Consider the following 17,812-nt stretch of genomic DNA (forward strand, 5'->3'; position numbering starts at 1 on the left):
GAAATTAAGAAAATTAGAGTTGGATTATTTTCCCACCTCTGAAAAAAAGACAGAATTTTCATGTTTGTGGTAAAATGTGTTCTGTAAACTACTTTCTATAAGAAATCTGCTCTAGGATTAATTTATTTTCTGTTATAATTCTGCATAAAAGCTCCATAATTTCTGCCTAAGTAGTTCTGTAAGACTCTCCTCATTGAGTCTTTTGAAAAAATCAAAAGGCTTCAAAGAAACCTCATTATCTGTGTATGCTCCATGGTGGAAAGTTCTTGAGCAGGAATTTCAAACAAAAATGAGATTTGGGTCCTCTTTTCAAAACCTGAATGTTCAGTGACTTGGTGAACAGCAGTGGAATTTCAGAAAACTTTCTGGAGAAGTTTTCTGGGGCTCGGTTCTCATCATACCCACATCCATGGAATCAATCCACATGGAAAGAGTCCTAAACACAGGCCTTATTTGGTTCACTTCCAAACAGAAAGTGAGCCATCCTTCAGCATTTTAGGCAAGAATTTTCAATGGGAAAGTGTATCACAGTGACTCAACATTTCATCTTCCCTTGAAGTACAGAGAGTGCTTGATTCCCTTAGAGACCACCAGACCCACCACCAGACCCACACCAAAACCACCAAAAGCAAACCATCCATTAAATTCCCACAAGTGCTTGCTTCTTTTCAACAATATTTCTTGATTTCTAAGGAAACAGCTATACTTTCCCTTAGCAAGTTTAGAGATAAAAGAAATACCTCCTTAAACACGCTAGCAAATGAAGGTCCAAGCATTAATCTTGACCACTGCTTTCAAAAATGTCTATTAATACAGCAAATCCACCTTCCACCTCTTAAATCTCCCTGTGGATCAAGAAAAGATATGATATGCGACACCAAAACTTACCTCATATTATCTCATTTATTCATTCAAAAAAATTTTGAGCAATGGCTATCTAATGTGAAAATATTTAGATGTTAAGACAGCTTTAGAATTTCTAATATTTGTCATTTCAGGAAATCTTTTCTTCCTCTTTCCAACCTACTTTTAAAAATTATCACTGATAAATAGTGTTTTTCTACAATTCCAAATTGTACACACAGAAAGACAAAAGGGAGAGACAGCTGGCTGGCTACCGGCTACGGTTTCCTTTGAGATATAGCTTTGTGCTCTATTTTAAACATTGCTTTTTTTCTTGTGTTTTTTTCTTCTTGCCTTTCTAGAAAAATCTATCGAAGATGACTGTCACTTACTCCAGCAAAGTAGCAAATGCGACTTTTTTTGGATTTCATAGGTTACTCCTCAAGTGGAGAGGCAGCATCTACAAACTACTGTACAGGGAGTTTATTGTGTTTGCTGTTCTCTATACAGCAATAAGTTTGGTATACAGGTACTTTCCTTTGCATGTCTCCTTAGATGGCCATCAAATATCATGTAAGAATACAGTCTCAAAAATCAGATCTCTGGTTGCCGCTGACTTTTGCATTATGTAACCTCTTCCTTTGCATGATCCTCTCTGTTGCCTTCTTCTCCTTGGAACAGGGTATTTAATCCACACCTAACCATTTCTAGGATGTTAAATAGACTCTAACCATCATGTTCAGGTGGCTCTCATCCCACCCCCACATTAATTGATTATGATGACCTATTGTGCTTCAAGAATGTTTTATAGATATAAAGTGGAAGATTTCTACTTAGATCCTCACTACATGATCATTTGAATGGCAAAGTCCACAGACAAGTAATTATTTGTGCCTCTCAACCATGACATTCATAGTTTGAATTTGTGAGTTGACAGCTTATAGCAACTACCTATGATATTAACATGTTTATGAATGGTGTATATCAGACAGCTGTCTTTCCGTTTGCCTGGGATGAGCAGATCAGTGCTCCCGATAGCTTCAACTAAAGAAAAGGCCCAAAATAATTTTTCTTCATATTTTCTGAGTTTGGGGAAGGTTAGGTCACAAAAGGAGATGTTTATTCTTTCTGCCATCACAATCTATATCTGTCAGACTGACAAATTTTGAGCAATATCTGTCCAAGGAACATTTTATAACTAAAAATTATAATCTCAGTAAAACTTATCAGAATTATAAAGGGAAAGCTTCATGAGTTTTCATTTAATTACAACTCATTCCTCTGGAAAAATGAACGCTTAAAATAGAAAATCTAAAGGTTTTTGAGGCTGTATTTCCACCCTTTCTATGTGCATTAGTTTGTTATTTCTCTTCTGCATACAGATGAACAGATTTGTCTATCTTTGCTCTCATCTACATTCTTCCTTGCAGCAACAGGACCCCATTTGAAGAAGAGGGATATTAATTTGGCTGGCTGATGACTTTCAGATATAAAATAGGAAGAGCAGTTTTGTTACACATTGAAGCTATCATTCCAAACAAATGTATATATTGGTATACATTTCAGCAAAATATCTTAAAAGGGGGAGCGCCATTTAAAATCTTTAATAACTTTTCAAATGTCTTGTAAGATATTATTGATAATTATTAATGTGTCACCTAATTCTTCAGAATATGAAACAGTGGGAGACACATGACTGTTCAGAACAATTGTCTCATTAGTTTATTTTTACTAATGTGTATCTATTGCTGCTACTGCTGCTTAGAATAGCATAGCTCTTAGAACAGTTGCGAGGTGCCAGAAATGCTTTATGGGGCTGTACCTTTTGCTCCAATATCTTATCTATATTCCACAAAATTGTGTGCATATGTTTTTTCTAAAGACCAAAGAGTGCTTATCTTAATAACAATAATTATTAATTCAAGTCAGTCTTCATTTAAGTTCAACTGAAAACAACTTATTAAAGAGTTCCTTATAGCTGACTATAAAAATAAGCTGAATTGTCAAGAAAGTCAAAACTAGTGTAAACATGTATAAACATAGTTTCATTCTCTGGTGGACTAATGACCCTGTTTTATTAAATCCTATTATATGCAAGTAATTATGACTAGCAATGATTATAAGACAGAATCAGGATTCATTTATTTGATCATATCTCTTCCTACTTTGGGATGGATTTGACAAAATAATCACGTCAGTGCTTTTGACGTAGTCAAATTTCCTGTCTATTAACTAAATGTTTTCCTTGGCAAATTAGTAATACTAAAACCACTTTATTATTAAGTATGACACCATGTTGAGTGGTTTTATATGTATTCTATTCTTTAACCCTTTAACAAATGAAAAACTGTGGCTCAGAGAGATTTTAAATATGCTCAAAATCCAAATCTTTTTGTGGCTGATCTGGGTTCAAGTCTGACTTCCTTTGACCCTATAGTCCATGGTTTCCACGTTAAATCCTCTTTCACCATCTCTCTTTGAGTATCAGAAACCATTCAGATAGCCTGGCCCTCAGCATGACCCTGATAGGCCCGTGTGACCAGCTGATGCCTCTCTTGCCAGTCTCTTACTGGCATCAGAAATTCTGAAACCTCCTGCAAAGTTGAGGCAGGAAGTCCATGCCCACCCCTGACCCCAGAAGTTTCAGCAGTTCTGCATCTGCCATGTGATTGGTGGATCACTGTTACCTCATCATCCCTCTGCTGCTTTTATCAAAGTGCTGATAAAGGGCACGTGACCTATGTTACAGGGCTGTGTCCTGGGATTCCTGCCTCCCTTGACCAGCCACACTCATTCATTTATGTAAAGTCATTTGAGAAGCTTCTCTTTCTAAATGTTGATCATTATTTACTTGCCTTTGAGACATTTTTTATGATTTTGAATCCCCGCACAAAAACATAATTATCAATAATAGTTCCATTAAATGAATATATGTTTAACAATACCAGAAAACGGTTTTGGGTCAAATCTATACTATAATTTTTTTTTATTTTATACAAATATGAACCCACCAATTTTAATAATAAAAATTTTCACTTTTAGTTGCTAGGTCTTCTTGATTTACATTGTAAATATTGAGCTTTAAAGTGACCAATTATATCCTTTATGCTGAGTGACATATTCAGTAGAAAGCAAGACCAAAAAGTCAAGTTCAGGATTATTGCTTGCTTCATAAGTACCTTAATTCATTTAATCAAGACACTTTCTTACAAGTATAACTGATGAATAACTGAAAATGGACTCTTTCATAGGATATCTTACTCCAAATGCATTGTGCATTATTTAAAGTTTTAAAATATAAAGTATTTTAAAATAAAATGGTTAACAAATCCCACTATCAAGTGGTCGATAATATCTATGTACTAAAAATGTTAAGAATTGGACTAGTCCGCAATTTAAAAGGTTTTCAGATACATCCGCTTAAGTAGAAAAGAAAAAGGTATTGCTCCTTTAAAAATTTAAGATTATTTTTGCTTACTTGTTTGCACTTAATGTCACTTGCAAAGCAGGTGCAGAAGTATAATATCATAAAGGGCTGTGCATTTTATTTTTGCTCCAGATTGTTACTTACAGGAGCCCAAAAACGTTACTTTGAAAAATTATCAATTTACTGTGACAGATATGCTGAACAAATTCCAGTAACCTTTGTGCTTGGTAAGTATAGGTACCACGCAGAATGCAGCCACACAGCTGTCTCCTTTAGGATGACACCATTGACGCTGCATGGGAGTGTGTTCAAGCTGAGAGGCTTGCCTGGAAACCACCGCTTGCAATAGAGCCAGAGTCATCCATAAGGTTTGCCTCCAGGGTTGCTTTTGCTAAATTAACCCCCAACAAGTTTGAGATAATACTCTGCTGTTGGAAAACAAAGCTTTCTCTTTGCTAACTTTCCATTTTTTGCCATCAACATTTGCATTCTAACTGGTGCTACAGCATTGCTAGGCACAAATTACCTTTTTACTGGAGGGCAAAACCATAAGGTATGGCTAATCACATTTTTATACCCCAACCCCCACAAAGGCTAAAATTCTGCTAAAGCATCAGCGCCAACAATGTGACTGCTATAGGAAATTGCTTTAGAAATTTCCTGTTATCCTACAGGATTTTATGTGACTCTGGTAGTGAACCGATGGTGGAACCAGTTTGTGAACCTGCCCTGGCCAGACAGGCTGATGTTCCTCATCTCCAGCAGTGTCCACGGAAGCGATGAGCACGGGCGCCTGCTCAGAAGGACGCTGATGCGCTACGTGAACCTCACGTCGCTGCTCATCTTCCGCTCGGTGAGCACGGCTGTGTACAAAAGGTTTCCCACCATCGACCACGTGGTTGAAGCAGGTATGACGAATGGTTTTTCCTCCCCTGGGCTCCCCTCAACCTAGAGAAGGACCTCCAAAATTCCTTTACAATTCCTTTTCGTCATTCACTCATTCATTCAAGAAATATTTATTGACCGCTGCTATTTGCCAGAAACTCTCTTGAGTGATAAGACATAGCTTCTGCCCTGTAGAAATTTGTTTGAGGGGAGAGTAAGGTGTGCAAAAGAGGGAAAGACATAGTCAGCCTCGAATTAAATCCAGACGATCACACAGTCTTTAAATGAGTATAATAACAGTTACCAGAATCGTTTGTAATAGTACATTTTCTAGACATTTACAGTTAAGTGGTGTTTAACTTGGACCTCAAAAAATATGAGAGAAGTAGGAAACAGATTCATGACCTGCCTGGGATCTCATGGCTGTTTTGTGGGAGATTCAAGTTGCAATTCAGACTTTCCCCAAAACATAAGTAGAATCTGGTAGGATCCCACATTACTGGCTTCCCCTGAGAGGTGATACTGAAAGGCTGCTTTGGGTGGGTCTCTTGTGTCTTTATTCCTCAAAGTAGATGCAGTTATTATTCTGCCAAAGTTCCTGGGCACAATATGCTGAGAACCAGTCAAGTTGGAGGCTAGTTCTCATTGGTATGTTATCATTTAGCAAAGAATGGTGACTGCCCCTGAGGGAGGAGGTCCTGTGAGCTCAAAATACTAGCAAGGATATAAAACAATGGTAATTCATTAAAAATGATTATCAGGACCCTCCCTGGTGGCACAGTGGGTTAAAGCACAGCACTGAGAATCTAAAGCCACTGCAGCATGAGTTCGATCCCCGCCTGCCCCGGAGGTGACCACAGGGCACGGAAGATCTCTCCTGATCCACCCGCTGCTCCCCTCAGCAGTGTACTTCATAGATCTGCCTGTTCTGCTCGCCACTCTGTCTCTGGTGAAGCCTCTCACCGCCCCTGAGCCTCTGGCCTGTACCCCAGTTCTGCATGTACAAATAAATAAATCTTTTTTTTAATGATTATCATAAAAACATTTGGCAAAGAAACTATTCAAACAGCCTTCTGTGAGATGAGTAAGTGAAATAGTTCTCGGCACATGCTGAGTAACTATCGGTTGCTGTGCTGGGTTGTTAACAGGTTTGATGGTTTGAGGGGCTCTATTAATCAATGTATAAATGGCAGAAGAACCATGCACACAGCCTCACATTAGGTTGCTGTACCCTATCTCCTTTTTTCACGTGTCCTTGAAAATAGCTTCTTTTATTTATTTATGCATAAAGAACTGGGATGTAGGCCAGAGGTGGGGAGTGAGAGAAAACACCAGAGACAGAGTGGGGAGCAGAACAGGTGGATCTACTGAAATCCACTGCTAAGGGAGCAGTAGGTGAGACAGGAGAAGTCAGCCCTGTGGGTCAGCTCTCTGGTTGAGGATTGAACTTGTGTTGCAATGGCTGGCCAAAATTTGATAGCACTTTCTTTAACATCTGTGCCACCAGGGATACCCAGTAGCTTTTTTTTTTTCTTTAAGAATAGGTTTTTTTACTTGTTTGGGTAGGTTTTCTTGGCTTTTGTTTGAAAAAGAGCTTGAATGCTGACTCTCCCCCCTCCCCCGTATAATAACAGTTACCAGAATCGTTTGTAATAGTACCTTGTGTGAGTTACTTAACCATTCTTCAGTTTCCTCATCTATAAAATGAGTTTATAATATTTTTATACTTTCTATTTCATATGCCCTGTAGGTTTGTTCTGAGGATTCAATAAGTTGATATTTGCTAAGTGTTTAGAGCAATATGATATATGGTATTGTGTGAATTCTTGCTATTAATAATGAAATCATTTAGTACGACAACCTATTGACCACAATAGAAGACTCACTTGATTGCTACCCTACGTCTTTTTGATATACTATGACCACAAATTGTGAAAGTAAAGGTGGAAATAAAGAAAGAAGGAGTGGAGGATGTTAGGATGCAGAGCAAGACATGAGAAGGGCATGAGATGCAAGGAAGTGGAAGGATGTGCTGAGGTGTATAGTAAGAATGCATGGCAGGGCCCTCCCTGGTGGCGCAGCGGGTTAAAGCACTGCACTAAGAAGCTTAAGACAATTCCACATGAGTTCACTCCCCGCCTGCTCCAGAGGAGATCCACATGGCGTGGCAGACCTCTCCTGACCCGCCCGCTGCTCCCCTCAGCAGTGTACTTCGTCAATCTGCCTGTTCTGCTCCCCACTCTCTTCCTGGTGAATCCTCTCACCCTCCGCTTCTCTGGCCTGTATCCCAGCTCTGTATGAATAAATAAATAAATCTTTAAAAAAAAAAAAAGAAAGAAAGAAAACTCGCAGCTACATGTGATGTAAAACCATTAGGAACATAAAAAACATTAACTGCCATGTCTCTTCCAAATTTAAAAGTTCAATATTACTTCAGAATGACCAAGTGGAAAATGCTGTTTGGTAACTTAATTTCCATACCCTCTTGTCCAAAGAATCAAAATCACTAAGAATTCCCACCTCTGAAGAAAGACCTAAAAGCAAATGAAAGGTGTCTGGCCCATCCCAAATTGATGCGAGAGCTTGAGTTTAAGGTGATATTTCTGTAATCCTGTTGCATCTTGGGAGCAAAGAGAGTGCATCGGATAGAAATTGGATGCCAGGCCCAATTCTCAAAGCAAATCTCATGCTCTTACCATCGCCTTTATATTAAAAGTATGTTGGGAGGAAGCCAGGTTGGCAAAGAAGCCTTTGGTTTCCTGGTCAACATGAACTCAAAGAGGGCTGAATTATACTCAGATATGAAGGGAAGCAGATAACTTGGGGTGAAAAGGAGAATTCATCTCCTTTAGATGTGTTTTTCATAAAACCACGCCTTATTCTTTGCCAAACTTGTGCAAATGTCAGTCATATTCTTACTTTCAAATTTTTTCCCCTTTTCAAGACATTTGGAGTATAGGAATAATACTTTTCTCTCCCCCCTCCATTGCCAACCCCCCCATTATTGCAAGAACATCTGGAAATAATTCACCTTGAATGTGCATTCAAACGAATGTGTCTAAAGGTATAATCTGTACACCATAGGCCCTCACTATCTTGAATAAATGCATATTCCTGGATCCTACTTGGAGCTACTGAGTCAGAACTTTTGGTGTAAGATCTAAGAAACGTATATAAACTCCTTTGTTGCATTTTTGCACTCTGATATTTGAGGAATACTGAATCTTTTGGGGGTGCTTTTATTTTCTCTCCAATGGAGTAAAAAAAAAAGAATATTTTGGCAACCATCAAATAATTAACTACTGCTTAAAAAAAAAAGCAACAAGAGAGAATTCAATATTTCCAACTTGCTAGAGGTTAGACAGTTCTAGAGGGAGTGTGGTGTCACAGTTTGGTCAGAAGCTACTGTCTAGAGAATTTGAATTAGACCTGCTTGGACTTAATGAGCCTCACTAATAAATTTTTTGGTTTAGGGGTGGATTGGCTAAAGGAAAAGAACTGAAGGCTAGGAGATCAAAGCCTTTGCTAGTGGCTGAGGTAGGGGGACATTGCTGATTACAATGAAAAGCTTTCTACTGCTGGGGGTGTGGGGTGGGGAGAATGAGAGGATTCTCCAGCCAACAGAGTGGGGAGCAGAACAGGCAGATAGATGAAGTACACTGCTGAGGGGAGCAGCAGTTGAGATAGGAGAGGTCTGCTGCGCCATGTGGATCACCTCCAGGCAGGGGATGGGTGGGACTTGCACTGAAGCAGCTGCGGCCAGCTTGCATTGCTGTGCCCTAACCTACTGTGCCACCGGGGGGACCCCTCTTTCATTCTTAATGAATATGGTTTCTCCCAAGGTAGAAATGAGGACAGTGGACCTTGTGCGCACAGAGACATAACGTTTGCATGCTAGATCGCACCCTTGGGAGTTGGGGGAGAGGTTACAGAGGCCAGGGCCTTCCTGTCTGGCCGAGCCAGCATCTGAATGGGCGCCCCCTGCCTCCCCCCACCCCTACTCCTGCTCGCTGATGGTCCTGCTCCTTTCTGCAGCACAGGGGAACTCAGTCCGTCTGGGGGCTGAGTGTCTTAGCCCTGCAGCTGAGCAGAAGCCATCGCCACTCCCTGACTGCCCTTTGCCAACATTTCTGTGAAAAACAGGGAGCTCAGGGATGGAAAGAAATAGTTGGCAGATCCCCTGAGGCTAGACTGGGGCATCTGCTGGCTGAGGGGAGAGCAGGTTGTTAAGTAAAACACAGGGGTAAAGACAGAAACACTGGGAGAGGCAACCCTGTCAGGTGACCCCCTTTCATTACACCTGTCAGGAAAAGTACATGTTCTCCGAACTCAGTCTGCTTTACAGAGTGTTATAAATCAATATTGTAGAAAATTTAGCTGCTAAGAGGTACTGATACAGAGGGTCTGGGTGGAGGGATGAGTACATTTTACAGGCTCCTGGAGACCTTGAGGCAGGGCGGTCTCTGGATTGCACCCTGAGAAACTATAGGTTGTAAGGCAAGCCAGGTCTCCCACCACCTTCTCCTTGCTTCAAGGAGTGCCCTCACAGAGATTCAGGACTGACAGGGAGGAAACCAGTGAGGGCAGAGAGAATGAAGATCAGCCTATCCTTCCAAAGCATCTGGCAGTCACTTAACTAGAGCTGGATGGACTAGGTCTCTCATCTGCTAAAGCCTGAACTTTCCTTGCTTTCAAGTTGAACCATCAAGTTACATTCTGGAAAATTAAAAAGACCCAAAATGCATGCCACTGTGGGAATACCTATGCTTTGATATTATAGGTCAAGTTTCTCAAATCAAATTTTAAAAGATTTCCATTCTTCTCACATGGAAATAAAGATACAAAAATTGAATTCAAAATAAACTCTATTATGTTGAATGTTCCTTGAATTATCTGTTATCAGTTATTTGCCAGAGGAGCTGTGACTGAAAAGTCTGTTATTTTGCCTATTGGCTACAAACCTGCCTGGGAAAATTCCAGTCATTCCAATGAGCTGCACTGGATGATGTCACTCAACCCAAGTCAGGTGCACCATTCCAAATCTTTGCCAATTCAAGAAATGACCTGACATTATGGCATGAGATTGAATCAAAACATTTTAACTTATATTTCATGGTGATCAGAAGAAAATCTCTCTTTCAAAGTCACCAGGTGCACAAGATAGGTAATGAAAAATGATATCCATTTCTCTAAAAAAAAATACGAAAGTGTTGCTAAGTCTCTCGTGCTTTATTTCTCATTTCATAGAGACTAACTAGGTGCCAGGTGCTGTAAGCATAGCCATAAGCAAGAATAGGGTGGCCCCTGCTTTTTTAAGGATCAGTAAAAATTCCTACAAATATTTTCTTACATGAATCCTTTTCAGAAACAAACACAAATATATTTGCAGCAAAACTTCATACCTCTATGTTGTATTCCTATTTCTCTATATAATTTTTTTCTGTGCGTGGCAGTCCATAAGGTGCTTAGAAAACAGTAAAAAATGAGCAAAGTCACCCTTTCATGTAAGTAAAACCCTGGAATCTTAACATGAAGCTGCTTGAGTTTCTATTACAAGAGAGGACCCGTGAAGACCCCATCCGAATTTCTATGACACTGATGGTTAACAGACATTGACACAACTAAGCAAACTCCAGTGGTCAAGTAGTTGTTGAGATAAGAGTTCTAACTTTAGATGCTCTGCCTGGAAGGCTAACCCACACTCAGATCATTTAGTCTGTGATCTTCTCTCACTAAATAAATCAAATGGATTTTGTATAATATTGACTCACTGCCTTTGATCTGCCTTCAAGTTCTTCCCGAAGCACTCTGTGGCTCTGGGGCGCCTCCGTCTCTTTGAAATCTCCAACAGCTCTGTGTTACAGGAGAGATGATCGGGAGAGTGGTGGTATTCACGGCTGTGCCAGGTTTTCCTCTGCTGGCTGAACTTTTCCAGGCTGAGTCAGTCACCCCTATATTCTCACATGATGAGCCCTGTGAGTGAAACATGACTCACCTATGCGCACTTGCTGTACATGGGAGAGAACACAGACAAATCGCCCTCCTCCAGTTGACACCATGGATGGGTAATCTTGGCTACGCAGCGTTTGACGCTTCCCTACAGTTCTGTGTTAGGTGTTAAGTCAAGATTATGCACTTGATGCTTCTCAGAGTAAGAGTGTAAACCATATTCACTGAATTATCAAAGGTATGTACTTAAATTTCAGCCTACAGAATTGGAATCATTGAGGCTTAGGACCTAGGAACCCACATTTTTTGTGTGTGTTTATTTTTTTATTTTTATTTTTAATTATTTGTTTTTTACATCATTCTTCATTTTGTGTTTTGTCCTCTTGGTTGTAATCCCCATGGGCTTCCCACCACCAATTCATCTGTGTGCCATCCCCATAATCCTGTGCACTCTTCCCACCCCAGTTTTGATCCTGTTCCCCTGTCCACTCCTGGAAAATGTCTCTGCTTTATAGTTGGGTTTTTTTTTCTCTTTATTACAATTGCTTTCCCTCCCCTCCTTTATGCTCCTGCTATTAGTGAAACCATCTTTTACTTTTCTTTTTCTTTCTGGCTTATTCCACTAAGCATGATCCCTTCCAGCTCCACCCACATTGCTGCAAAAGACATGAATTTATCTTTTTGATTGCTTAATAATATTCCATTGTGCATATGTACCACATCTTTTTAATCCAGTCATCTATTTTGGGGCATTTGGGTTGATTCTACATCTTCTCTGTTGTAAATAGAGCAGCCGTAAATATGGGGGTGCAGGTGTCCTTTTGAATCAATGTTTTTGTGTCTTTTGGGTAGATAACTAGGAGTAGAGTTACTGGGTCATATAGAAGCTCCATTTTTAGCAGTTTGAGAAACCTCCAAACAGCTTTCCATAATGGGAGCCCACATTTTAAACAAATTCCCCAGAAGCACTGCAGAATGTCTGCCCCAGACAAAAGCAAAATAGCTTGTTTTGTGATTCTGTGCAGTGCAACAAACTTTGTCACAAATTTGTCACAGGATTTAACAGGCAGACAGTGGCATCAGGAATCTTGAAGGTCCCTCATCCATTCTATTAGGCAGCAGAGGTTAGGTGTCTCTGCAGTAGGGAGTATCTTAATTCTTTCAACTCTTTCTACACATGGCTTCAGATCTATTTACCCAGAGCAAAAGAAATTCCAGACGAGCTGGCCAGGGAAGGAGTTAACACGCTGACTTTGTGTGTTATTTCCTGTGTGTCATGTGTAGGCCCAGGACAAGAATTTACGACAGGGGTATGGCTGACTAGAGGTGTTTTGTTCTGTCAGGAAAGCAGAGGATTTTTCTCAACTAGAAACTGATTTTTCTCAACCCTACCGGCTTTTCAAACTGTGGGTTGTACTTCATTATTGGGCTTTTAAATCATTTTCATGCAATGAAATGTCTGGCCCAGACAAAATTACAAGACATTCTTACAACCAGCATTTGTAACAGAATAGAGTAGAATAGGACAGAATAGAATAGAACAGAGATGGGCAGAGAGCACAGCATGTAAAAGGACTAATCATTGTTTTGTGAACCGCCGGTAGATCTGACTGTGGCCCTCAGTAAGACTCACTGAGGTATTGCCCTTCCCTGTGTGATTCCATCCCTTTCTCAGCCTCTTTTTGCCACCCCTTTACCAGTTGACAGGGACCTCCAAATCTCTCCTACTAAATTTAAAGGACAGCTATAGTTGAATCTGTGGCTTCATTCATTTGGAAAACACAGAGATGAAAATGAACCAGGTACATTGCAATCTTCCTGAAAAAGTCATTTCTGAGAAGGACCCAGATGCTGAATTCACAGATTTTTCTCAGAAAGAACTGGCAAGAAACCCATTCTGCCTTTGCGTTGGAGAGGCAGAGCTATTAGTTCTTCTGCTAGGCGTCTTATTTATACACACTGCTGAAGGCAAAGGCATCTGTCTCCACTTTCACAAAGGAAAAATAGGCCAATTCCATAGTAGTCAAGATCTGTGATGACCAGAATATTGCTTAGCAATGGCCCTCATTAGTCCTTTGGCATGAGGGCAATAAAATTTTGCCTCACAGTAAGATCCTACTACTCCATCAATCTACAATTCAAGTCTTCTGTAAATACAAGCATATATGGATTGTATGGATGTGTGTAGATACAGACATGCAGATATATAAATTTCCCTTTACTATGACTAGAAATATTAAGTACGGTTTTTGGAATCAGCGCTATGAAAATTGCTGTATAAAGCTGAGTAATCCAGAAAGAAAAGCGATAGCTAGAGTAACTCTAGGCAGCGGCAATGGCAAAATTTAATGACATTGTGAGGGGTGTGGATAAGGCCTGGGGAGCTTTGCCTGGAAGAAGACAACCTAGTGTGAGGACAGCCCACTGACAGCACCGCCCACCTGCAGCAAATCATGTCTGCGGTTACCACAGCCTTTGGCATGAGAGTAAGAACCACATTCTGAATCAGTCTCCAGTTAAAATTGCCTGAATGTTAATTTTGTTTTATAAAACTCTTTGAATTCACTTCACCAATGACCTAGAGATTTTCTTTCAATAAGCCAATAACTCAATTTCAAAAACTGATTACTTTGCATAAGCTATGTGACCCAGCAGAGAAGAACAGGAAGTTTTCAGCTGGTCCACTCTGAGATTGTGGGTTCATCATTCATCTTTCCAGAACCCAGCAACATACTCAGAAAATTTGGGCTGTAAGTGAAAAACTGTCTTTCCTCACTCTACATGTTCCCTTTCAACTGTGGGGAGGTAGGAGGAGCTAACTCTGGCTTTAGTATTTGCAATTAATAAATCCTCACTCTGCATATTTGCTTTCTGCTAAGAAGCCAAAAAAAAAGGGCTTGCTAGCACAATTTGATCCATACTCCCGCATAAAAAATAACCAGAGAGAAAGATGTCATTTCATCAAATGACAGAGATTATAGCCGGTATATAAATGGGGTTATTTTTGAACATTGCACTACAAATCCCTAAACTGTACTGCTAGATAATTGATATGAAATGTGTTAGAAGTGGCTTTCAGGTAAAGGATGAACTGCAAGGCTTTAAGCATAGAGTCAAGACAGATTACGTTTATCCATTATCTTCTTGTTTAGATGTAATAAGGTTCTGCAACTATTTGCCAAAAATAAAGAAAGAGGCAGGTAAACTGGATCGTGCAACAGCTTTGAAATACATTGAAAAATGTGTACAGATTTATTAGCTCGTTTTTTATTTTTTGACCTTCTGAGAGACTCCAATTCTCCAGGCATGAACAGAAGACAACTAACCTGAATACAGTGTAAAATGAGTCTTGTATTGGTAAACCTTGATTTTGGTATTGTCCCTCTATTCCAAATTCTGAAAAAAAAAAAAAAAAAACAGACCCTTCATTTCGTCAAGCAGTGATTTGAAACATTGCTATGTGTCAAAATTTCCTGCAGAGCTCAGTAAATATGCAACTGCCTGAACCCAATTCCAAAAAAAAATCTTCCAGGAAGATTTAGAATGTTGATGTCCTCTCTAGACCTCACTCTGGACAATTGAATCAACATCTGCAGGATGAGGACCCAGCACTGGTGTTTTCTAGAAGTACCCCTTGAGACTCTCAGGTACAGACCTGATTTGAGGACTCCTTCCCTATTAAGTCTGAGGTAGTAGGAGCATGTGAGGCCCAGCCTGCTCCATGCTTAAGTGTCACAGGTGATTCACAACTGTGACTCATGGAGTGTGTCCTCAGAAACACTGGCCTAGATCACATCAAAGACCTAGGTGGCTCCAGAGCTCTATAAAATGGTGATTCTGAAAGTGGGAAGGTTTTAGTTCTTCTTTGACAACTCTTCTGTTCTGGCAGTCCTCTTTTTTTTTTTTTTCAGATTATTTATTTATTTATTCATTTATACAGAACTGGGGTGCAGGCCAAAGGCTCAGAGATGGTGAGAGGATTCACCAGAGGCGGAGTGAGTAGCAGAACAGGCAGTTCGATGAAGTACACTGCTGAGGGCAGCAGCGGGCCTGTCAGGAGAGGTCTGCTGTGCCATGTGGGTCACCTCTGGGGCTGGGATAGAAGCATCGAAGCTGCTTCACATCGAAGCAGCTGCTGCTTACTTGCAGTGCTGCGTTTTAACGCGCTGTTAAACTGTTAGAGGGAGGGCCCGCTAACAGTCCACTTAAATAAAACTGTCTACTCAAAAATAAGGGAGGATTCCTTTGAACAGGATAACTAGATTCGTAAATTGATTACAGATGTTTAAGGATATAAATGTGCTGGTAGAGCAAACTTTGATTTTTGATCTGAATGTTGTATCAGCATTTCAGAAACAAATAATTGTACTTCTGAGATAAAATGAATGCAAAATTAATATCTAACAAAAATTATTTTTCCTTCCAGTTATAAGGTAAGTCAAGCAGGTGTAACAGACAGCATGAGGTATTGCATATTTGAAAGTTGCTAAGATGGTAGAGTTATTGTGGTGATCAGTTTGCAATGCATATGACAAATGTTAAGTCATTAAGTTGTATACCTGAAACTAAAGTTGTGTATGTCAGTTATACCTCAATTTTAAAAATAGGTTCTATAAATAAGCTTTCATTCAGAAAAAGTCACTTATACTTCTTAACTAGCATTTCAAAGTCCACTTAAAATAACAGTAAAGTACAAGGATAGTCACTATAGCATTTTTTAGTAGGAAAAAACACATTATAATAACTGACATAGCTATTTTTAAAAGTACTTATTATGTAAATAATGTAAATTAAATATGTAAAATATACAATTAACTAGTATTCAGCCAGTAAAAAAAGAATCATCCTTTTCTCTGTAATGATGCCAACCTCCCAAATATAACTAAGAAGAGAAGCAAATAACAGATATATCTAAAAAAGAGAAGAAAATAGCAGATGTATGTTCAGTGTAGAAACATTTTTGCTTTTATAAATTGTGTTAAAATCCATGATACTTCTCTAGAAAAATACACAACAAGCTGGTCACAGTGATTTCCTTCAAGGAGAAAACTATGTGACAGGGAAAATAAGACTTACATTCTCCATTAATATTCCTTAGGGATTTTTTAATTTTTGTACCATTTGAATAACTCAGTTAAAAAAAATTATAGAAATGCTCAAGTGGAAGTTAGGAATTCCTCAAGTGCTTCTGTGTGTGAACATACCCTAATGCATAGTTGATATTCAACAAATGGTTACTAAATAAACCTGCTATCTTGTTCCTTGTCTCCTGTTACCCAAATCTCTTCTCTCCTCAGTATGCAGGTGGGAGGAGGGAGATGGATCACTAATGCTTCACATTTATTACACTGTCTTGGTGCTTATTGAATTTAAGTACATGTGATCATTAAATAACCTCTTGACATATGTTCTTTATCTGGGGTTATTTAACAACATCCCTGTGAAATAGGTACTATCACTTGTCTTTCACATATAGAAAATTGAGGTCACCACAAGCACAAGCAAATCATATTACACACACACACACACACACAACTAAAGGGGCACTTTTTTAAAATAATATAATAGTTTATTTTTACATCATGTTGTGCATTTTTCCATCTCAGTTGTAATCCCCTTGGGCTTCCCATCACCAAATCACCTGTGCACCATCACCACAGACCAGTGCACTTCCCTCGCCCAATTGTTTTTGATCCATTCCCCACTCCACTCCCATAAAATGTCTCTGGTATATAGTTGTTTATTATTATTATTATTATTATTTTCTCCCCTGGTCCATTATACTCCTGCTATGAGTAAAACCATCCAGTATTTTTCCTTTTCTTTCTGGCTTATTTCACTTTTCCAGCTCTATCTATATTGCTGCAAAAGGCATGTGTTTAATTTTGTTTTTTTTTTTCGGTTGCTGAGTAATATCCCATTGTGTATATGCACCACATCTTTTTAATCCAATCATCTACTTTTGGGCATTTGAATTGTTTCCATGTCTTTCCTATTGTAAATAAAGCAGTAATAAACATGGGGAGGCGGGTTGCAGGTGTCTTTTTGAGTCAGTGTTTTTGTGTCTTTGGGGTAGATACCTAGGAGTGGGATTGCTGGGTCATATGGAAGCTCCATGTTTAGCAGTTTGAGAAACCTCCAAACAGTTTTCCGTAGTGGTTGTACTAGTTTGCATTCCCACCAGCAGTGCAGGAGAGTTCCTTTTTCTCCACATCCTCGCCAACATTTGTTGTTGCTAGTTGCTTGAAGATGTGCCATTCTCACTGGGGTGAGGTGGTATCTCATTGTGGTTTTAATTTGCATCTCCCTTATTATGAGTGATGTTGAACATTTTTTCATATGCTTGTTGGCCATCTGCATTTACTCTTTGGAGAAGTGTCTTTTTAGCTCTTCTGCCCATTTTCTGATGGGGTTTATTTTTGTTGAGTTCCATCAGTTCTTTGTATAACTTTGTGATTGATCCTTTATCGCTAGTTTTGTGTGAGAAAAATTTTTCCCAATCAGTGGGATGTCTGTTTTTTGTAATGTCTCTTTTGCTGTACAGAAACTTTTTTTTGTTTGTTTGCACAGAAGCTTTTTAATTTGCTGTAGCCCCATCTATTTATCCTTTCCTTCATTATTGTTGTGTTGGGTGCTGTATCTTCAAAGATGTTACTGAAGTGTATGTCATGTAGTGTTTCGCCCATCTTTGCTTCCATGTATCTTATG

The 17,812-nt window shown here is 39.4% G+C and overlaps 1 protein-coding gene across 1 annotated transcript in view; it reads left to right on the top strand.

Moving 5' to 3' along the window:
• Positions 1 to 17,812, top strand: part of BEST3 (bestrophin 3) — a 38,191-nt gene that overhangs the window by 690 nt on the left and 19,689 nt on the right. The window contains exons 2-4 of the mRNA XM_004676512.1: positions 1,206 to 1,372; positions 4,403 to 4,497; positions 4,945 to 5,178. Coding sequence (XP_004676569.1) covers positions 1,221 to 1,372; positions 4,403 to 4,497; positions 4,945 to 5,178 — 481 coding nt within the window. The 5' untranslated portion in view covers positions 1,206 to 1,220. The remainder of the gene's footprint in view (positions 1 to 1,205; positions 1,373 to 4,402; positions 4,498 to 4,944; positions 5,179 to 17,812) is intronic.

Source organism: Condylura cristata, unplaced genomic scaffold (genome assembly GCF_000260355.1).
Source record: "Condylura cristata isolate star-nosed mole 26May11 unplaced genomic scaffold, ConCri1.0 scaffold00004, whole genome shotgun sequence".
Taxonomy (NCBI): Eukaryota; Metazoa; Chordata; class Mammalia; order Eulipotyphla; family Talpidae; genus Condylura; species Condylura cristata.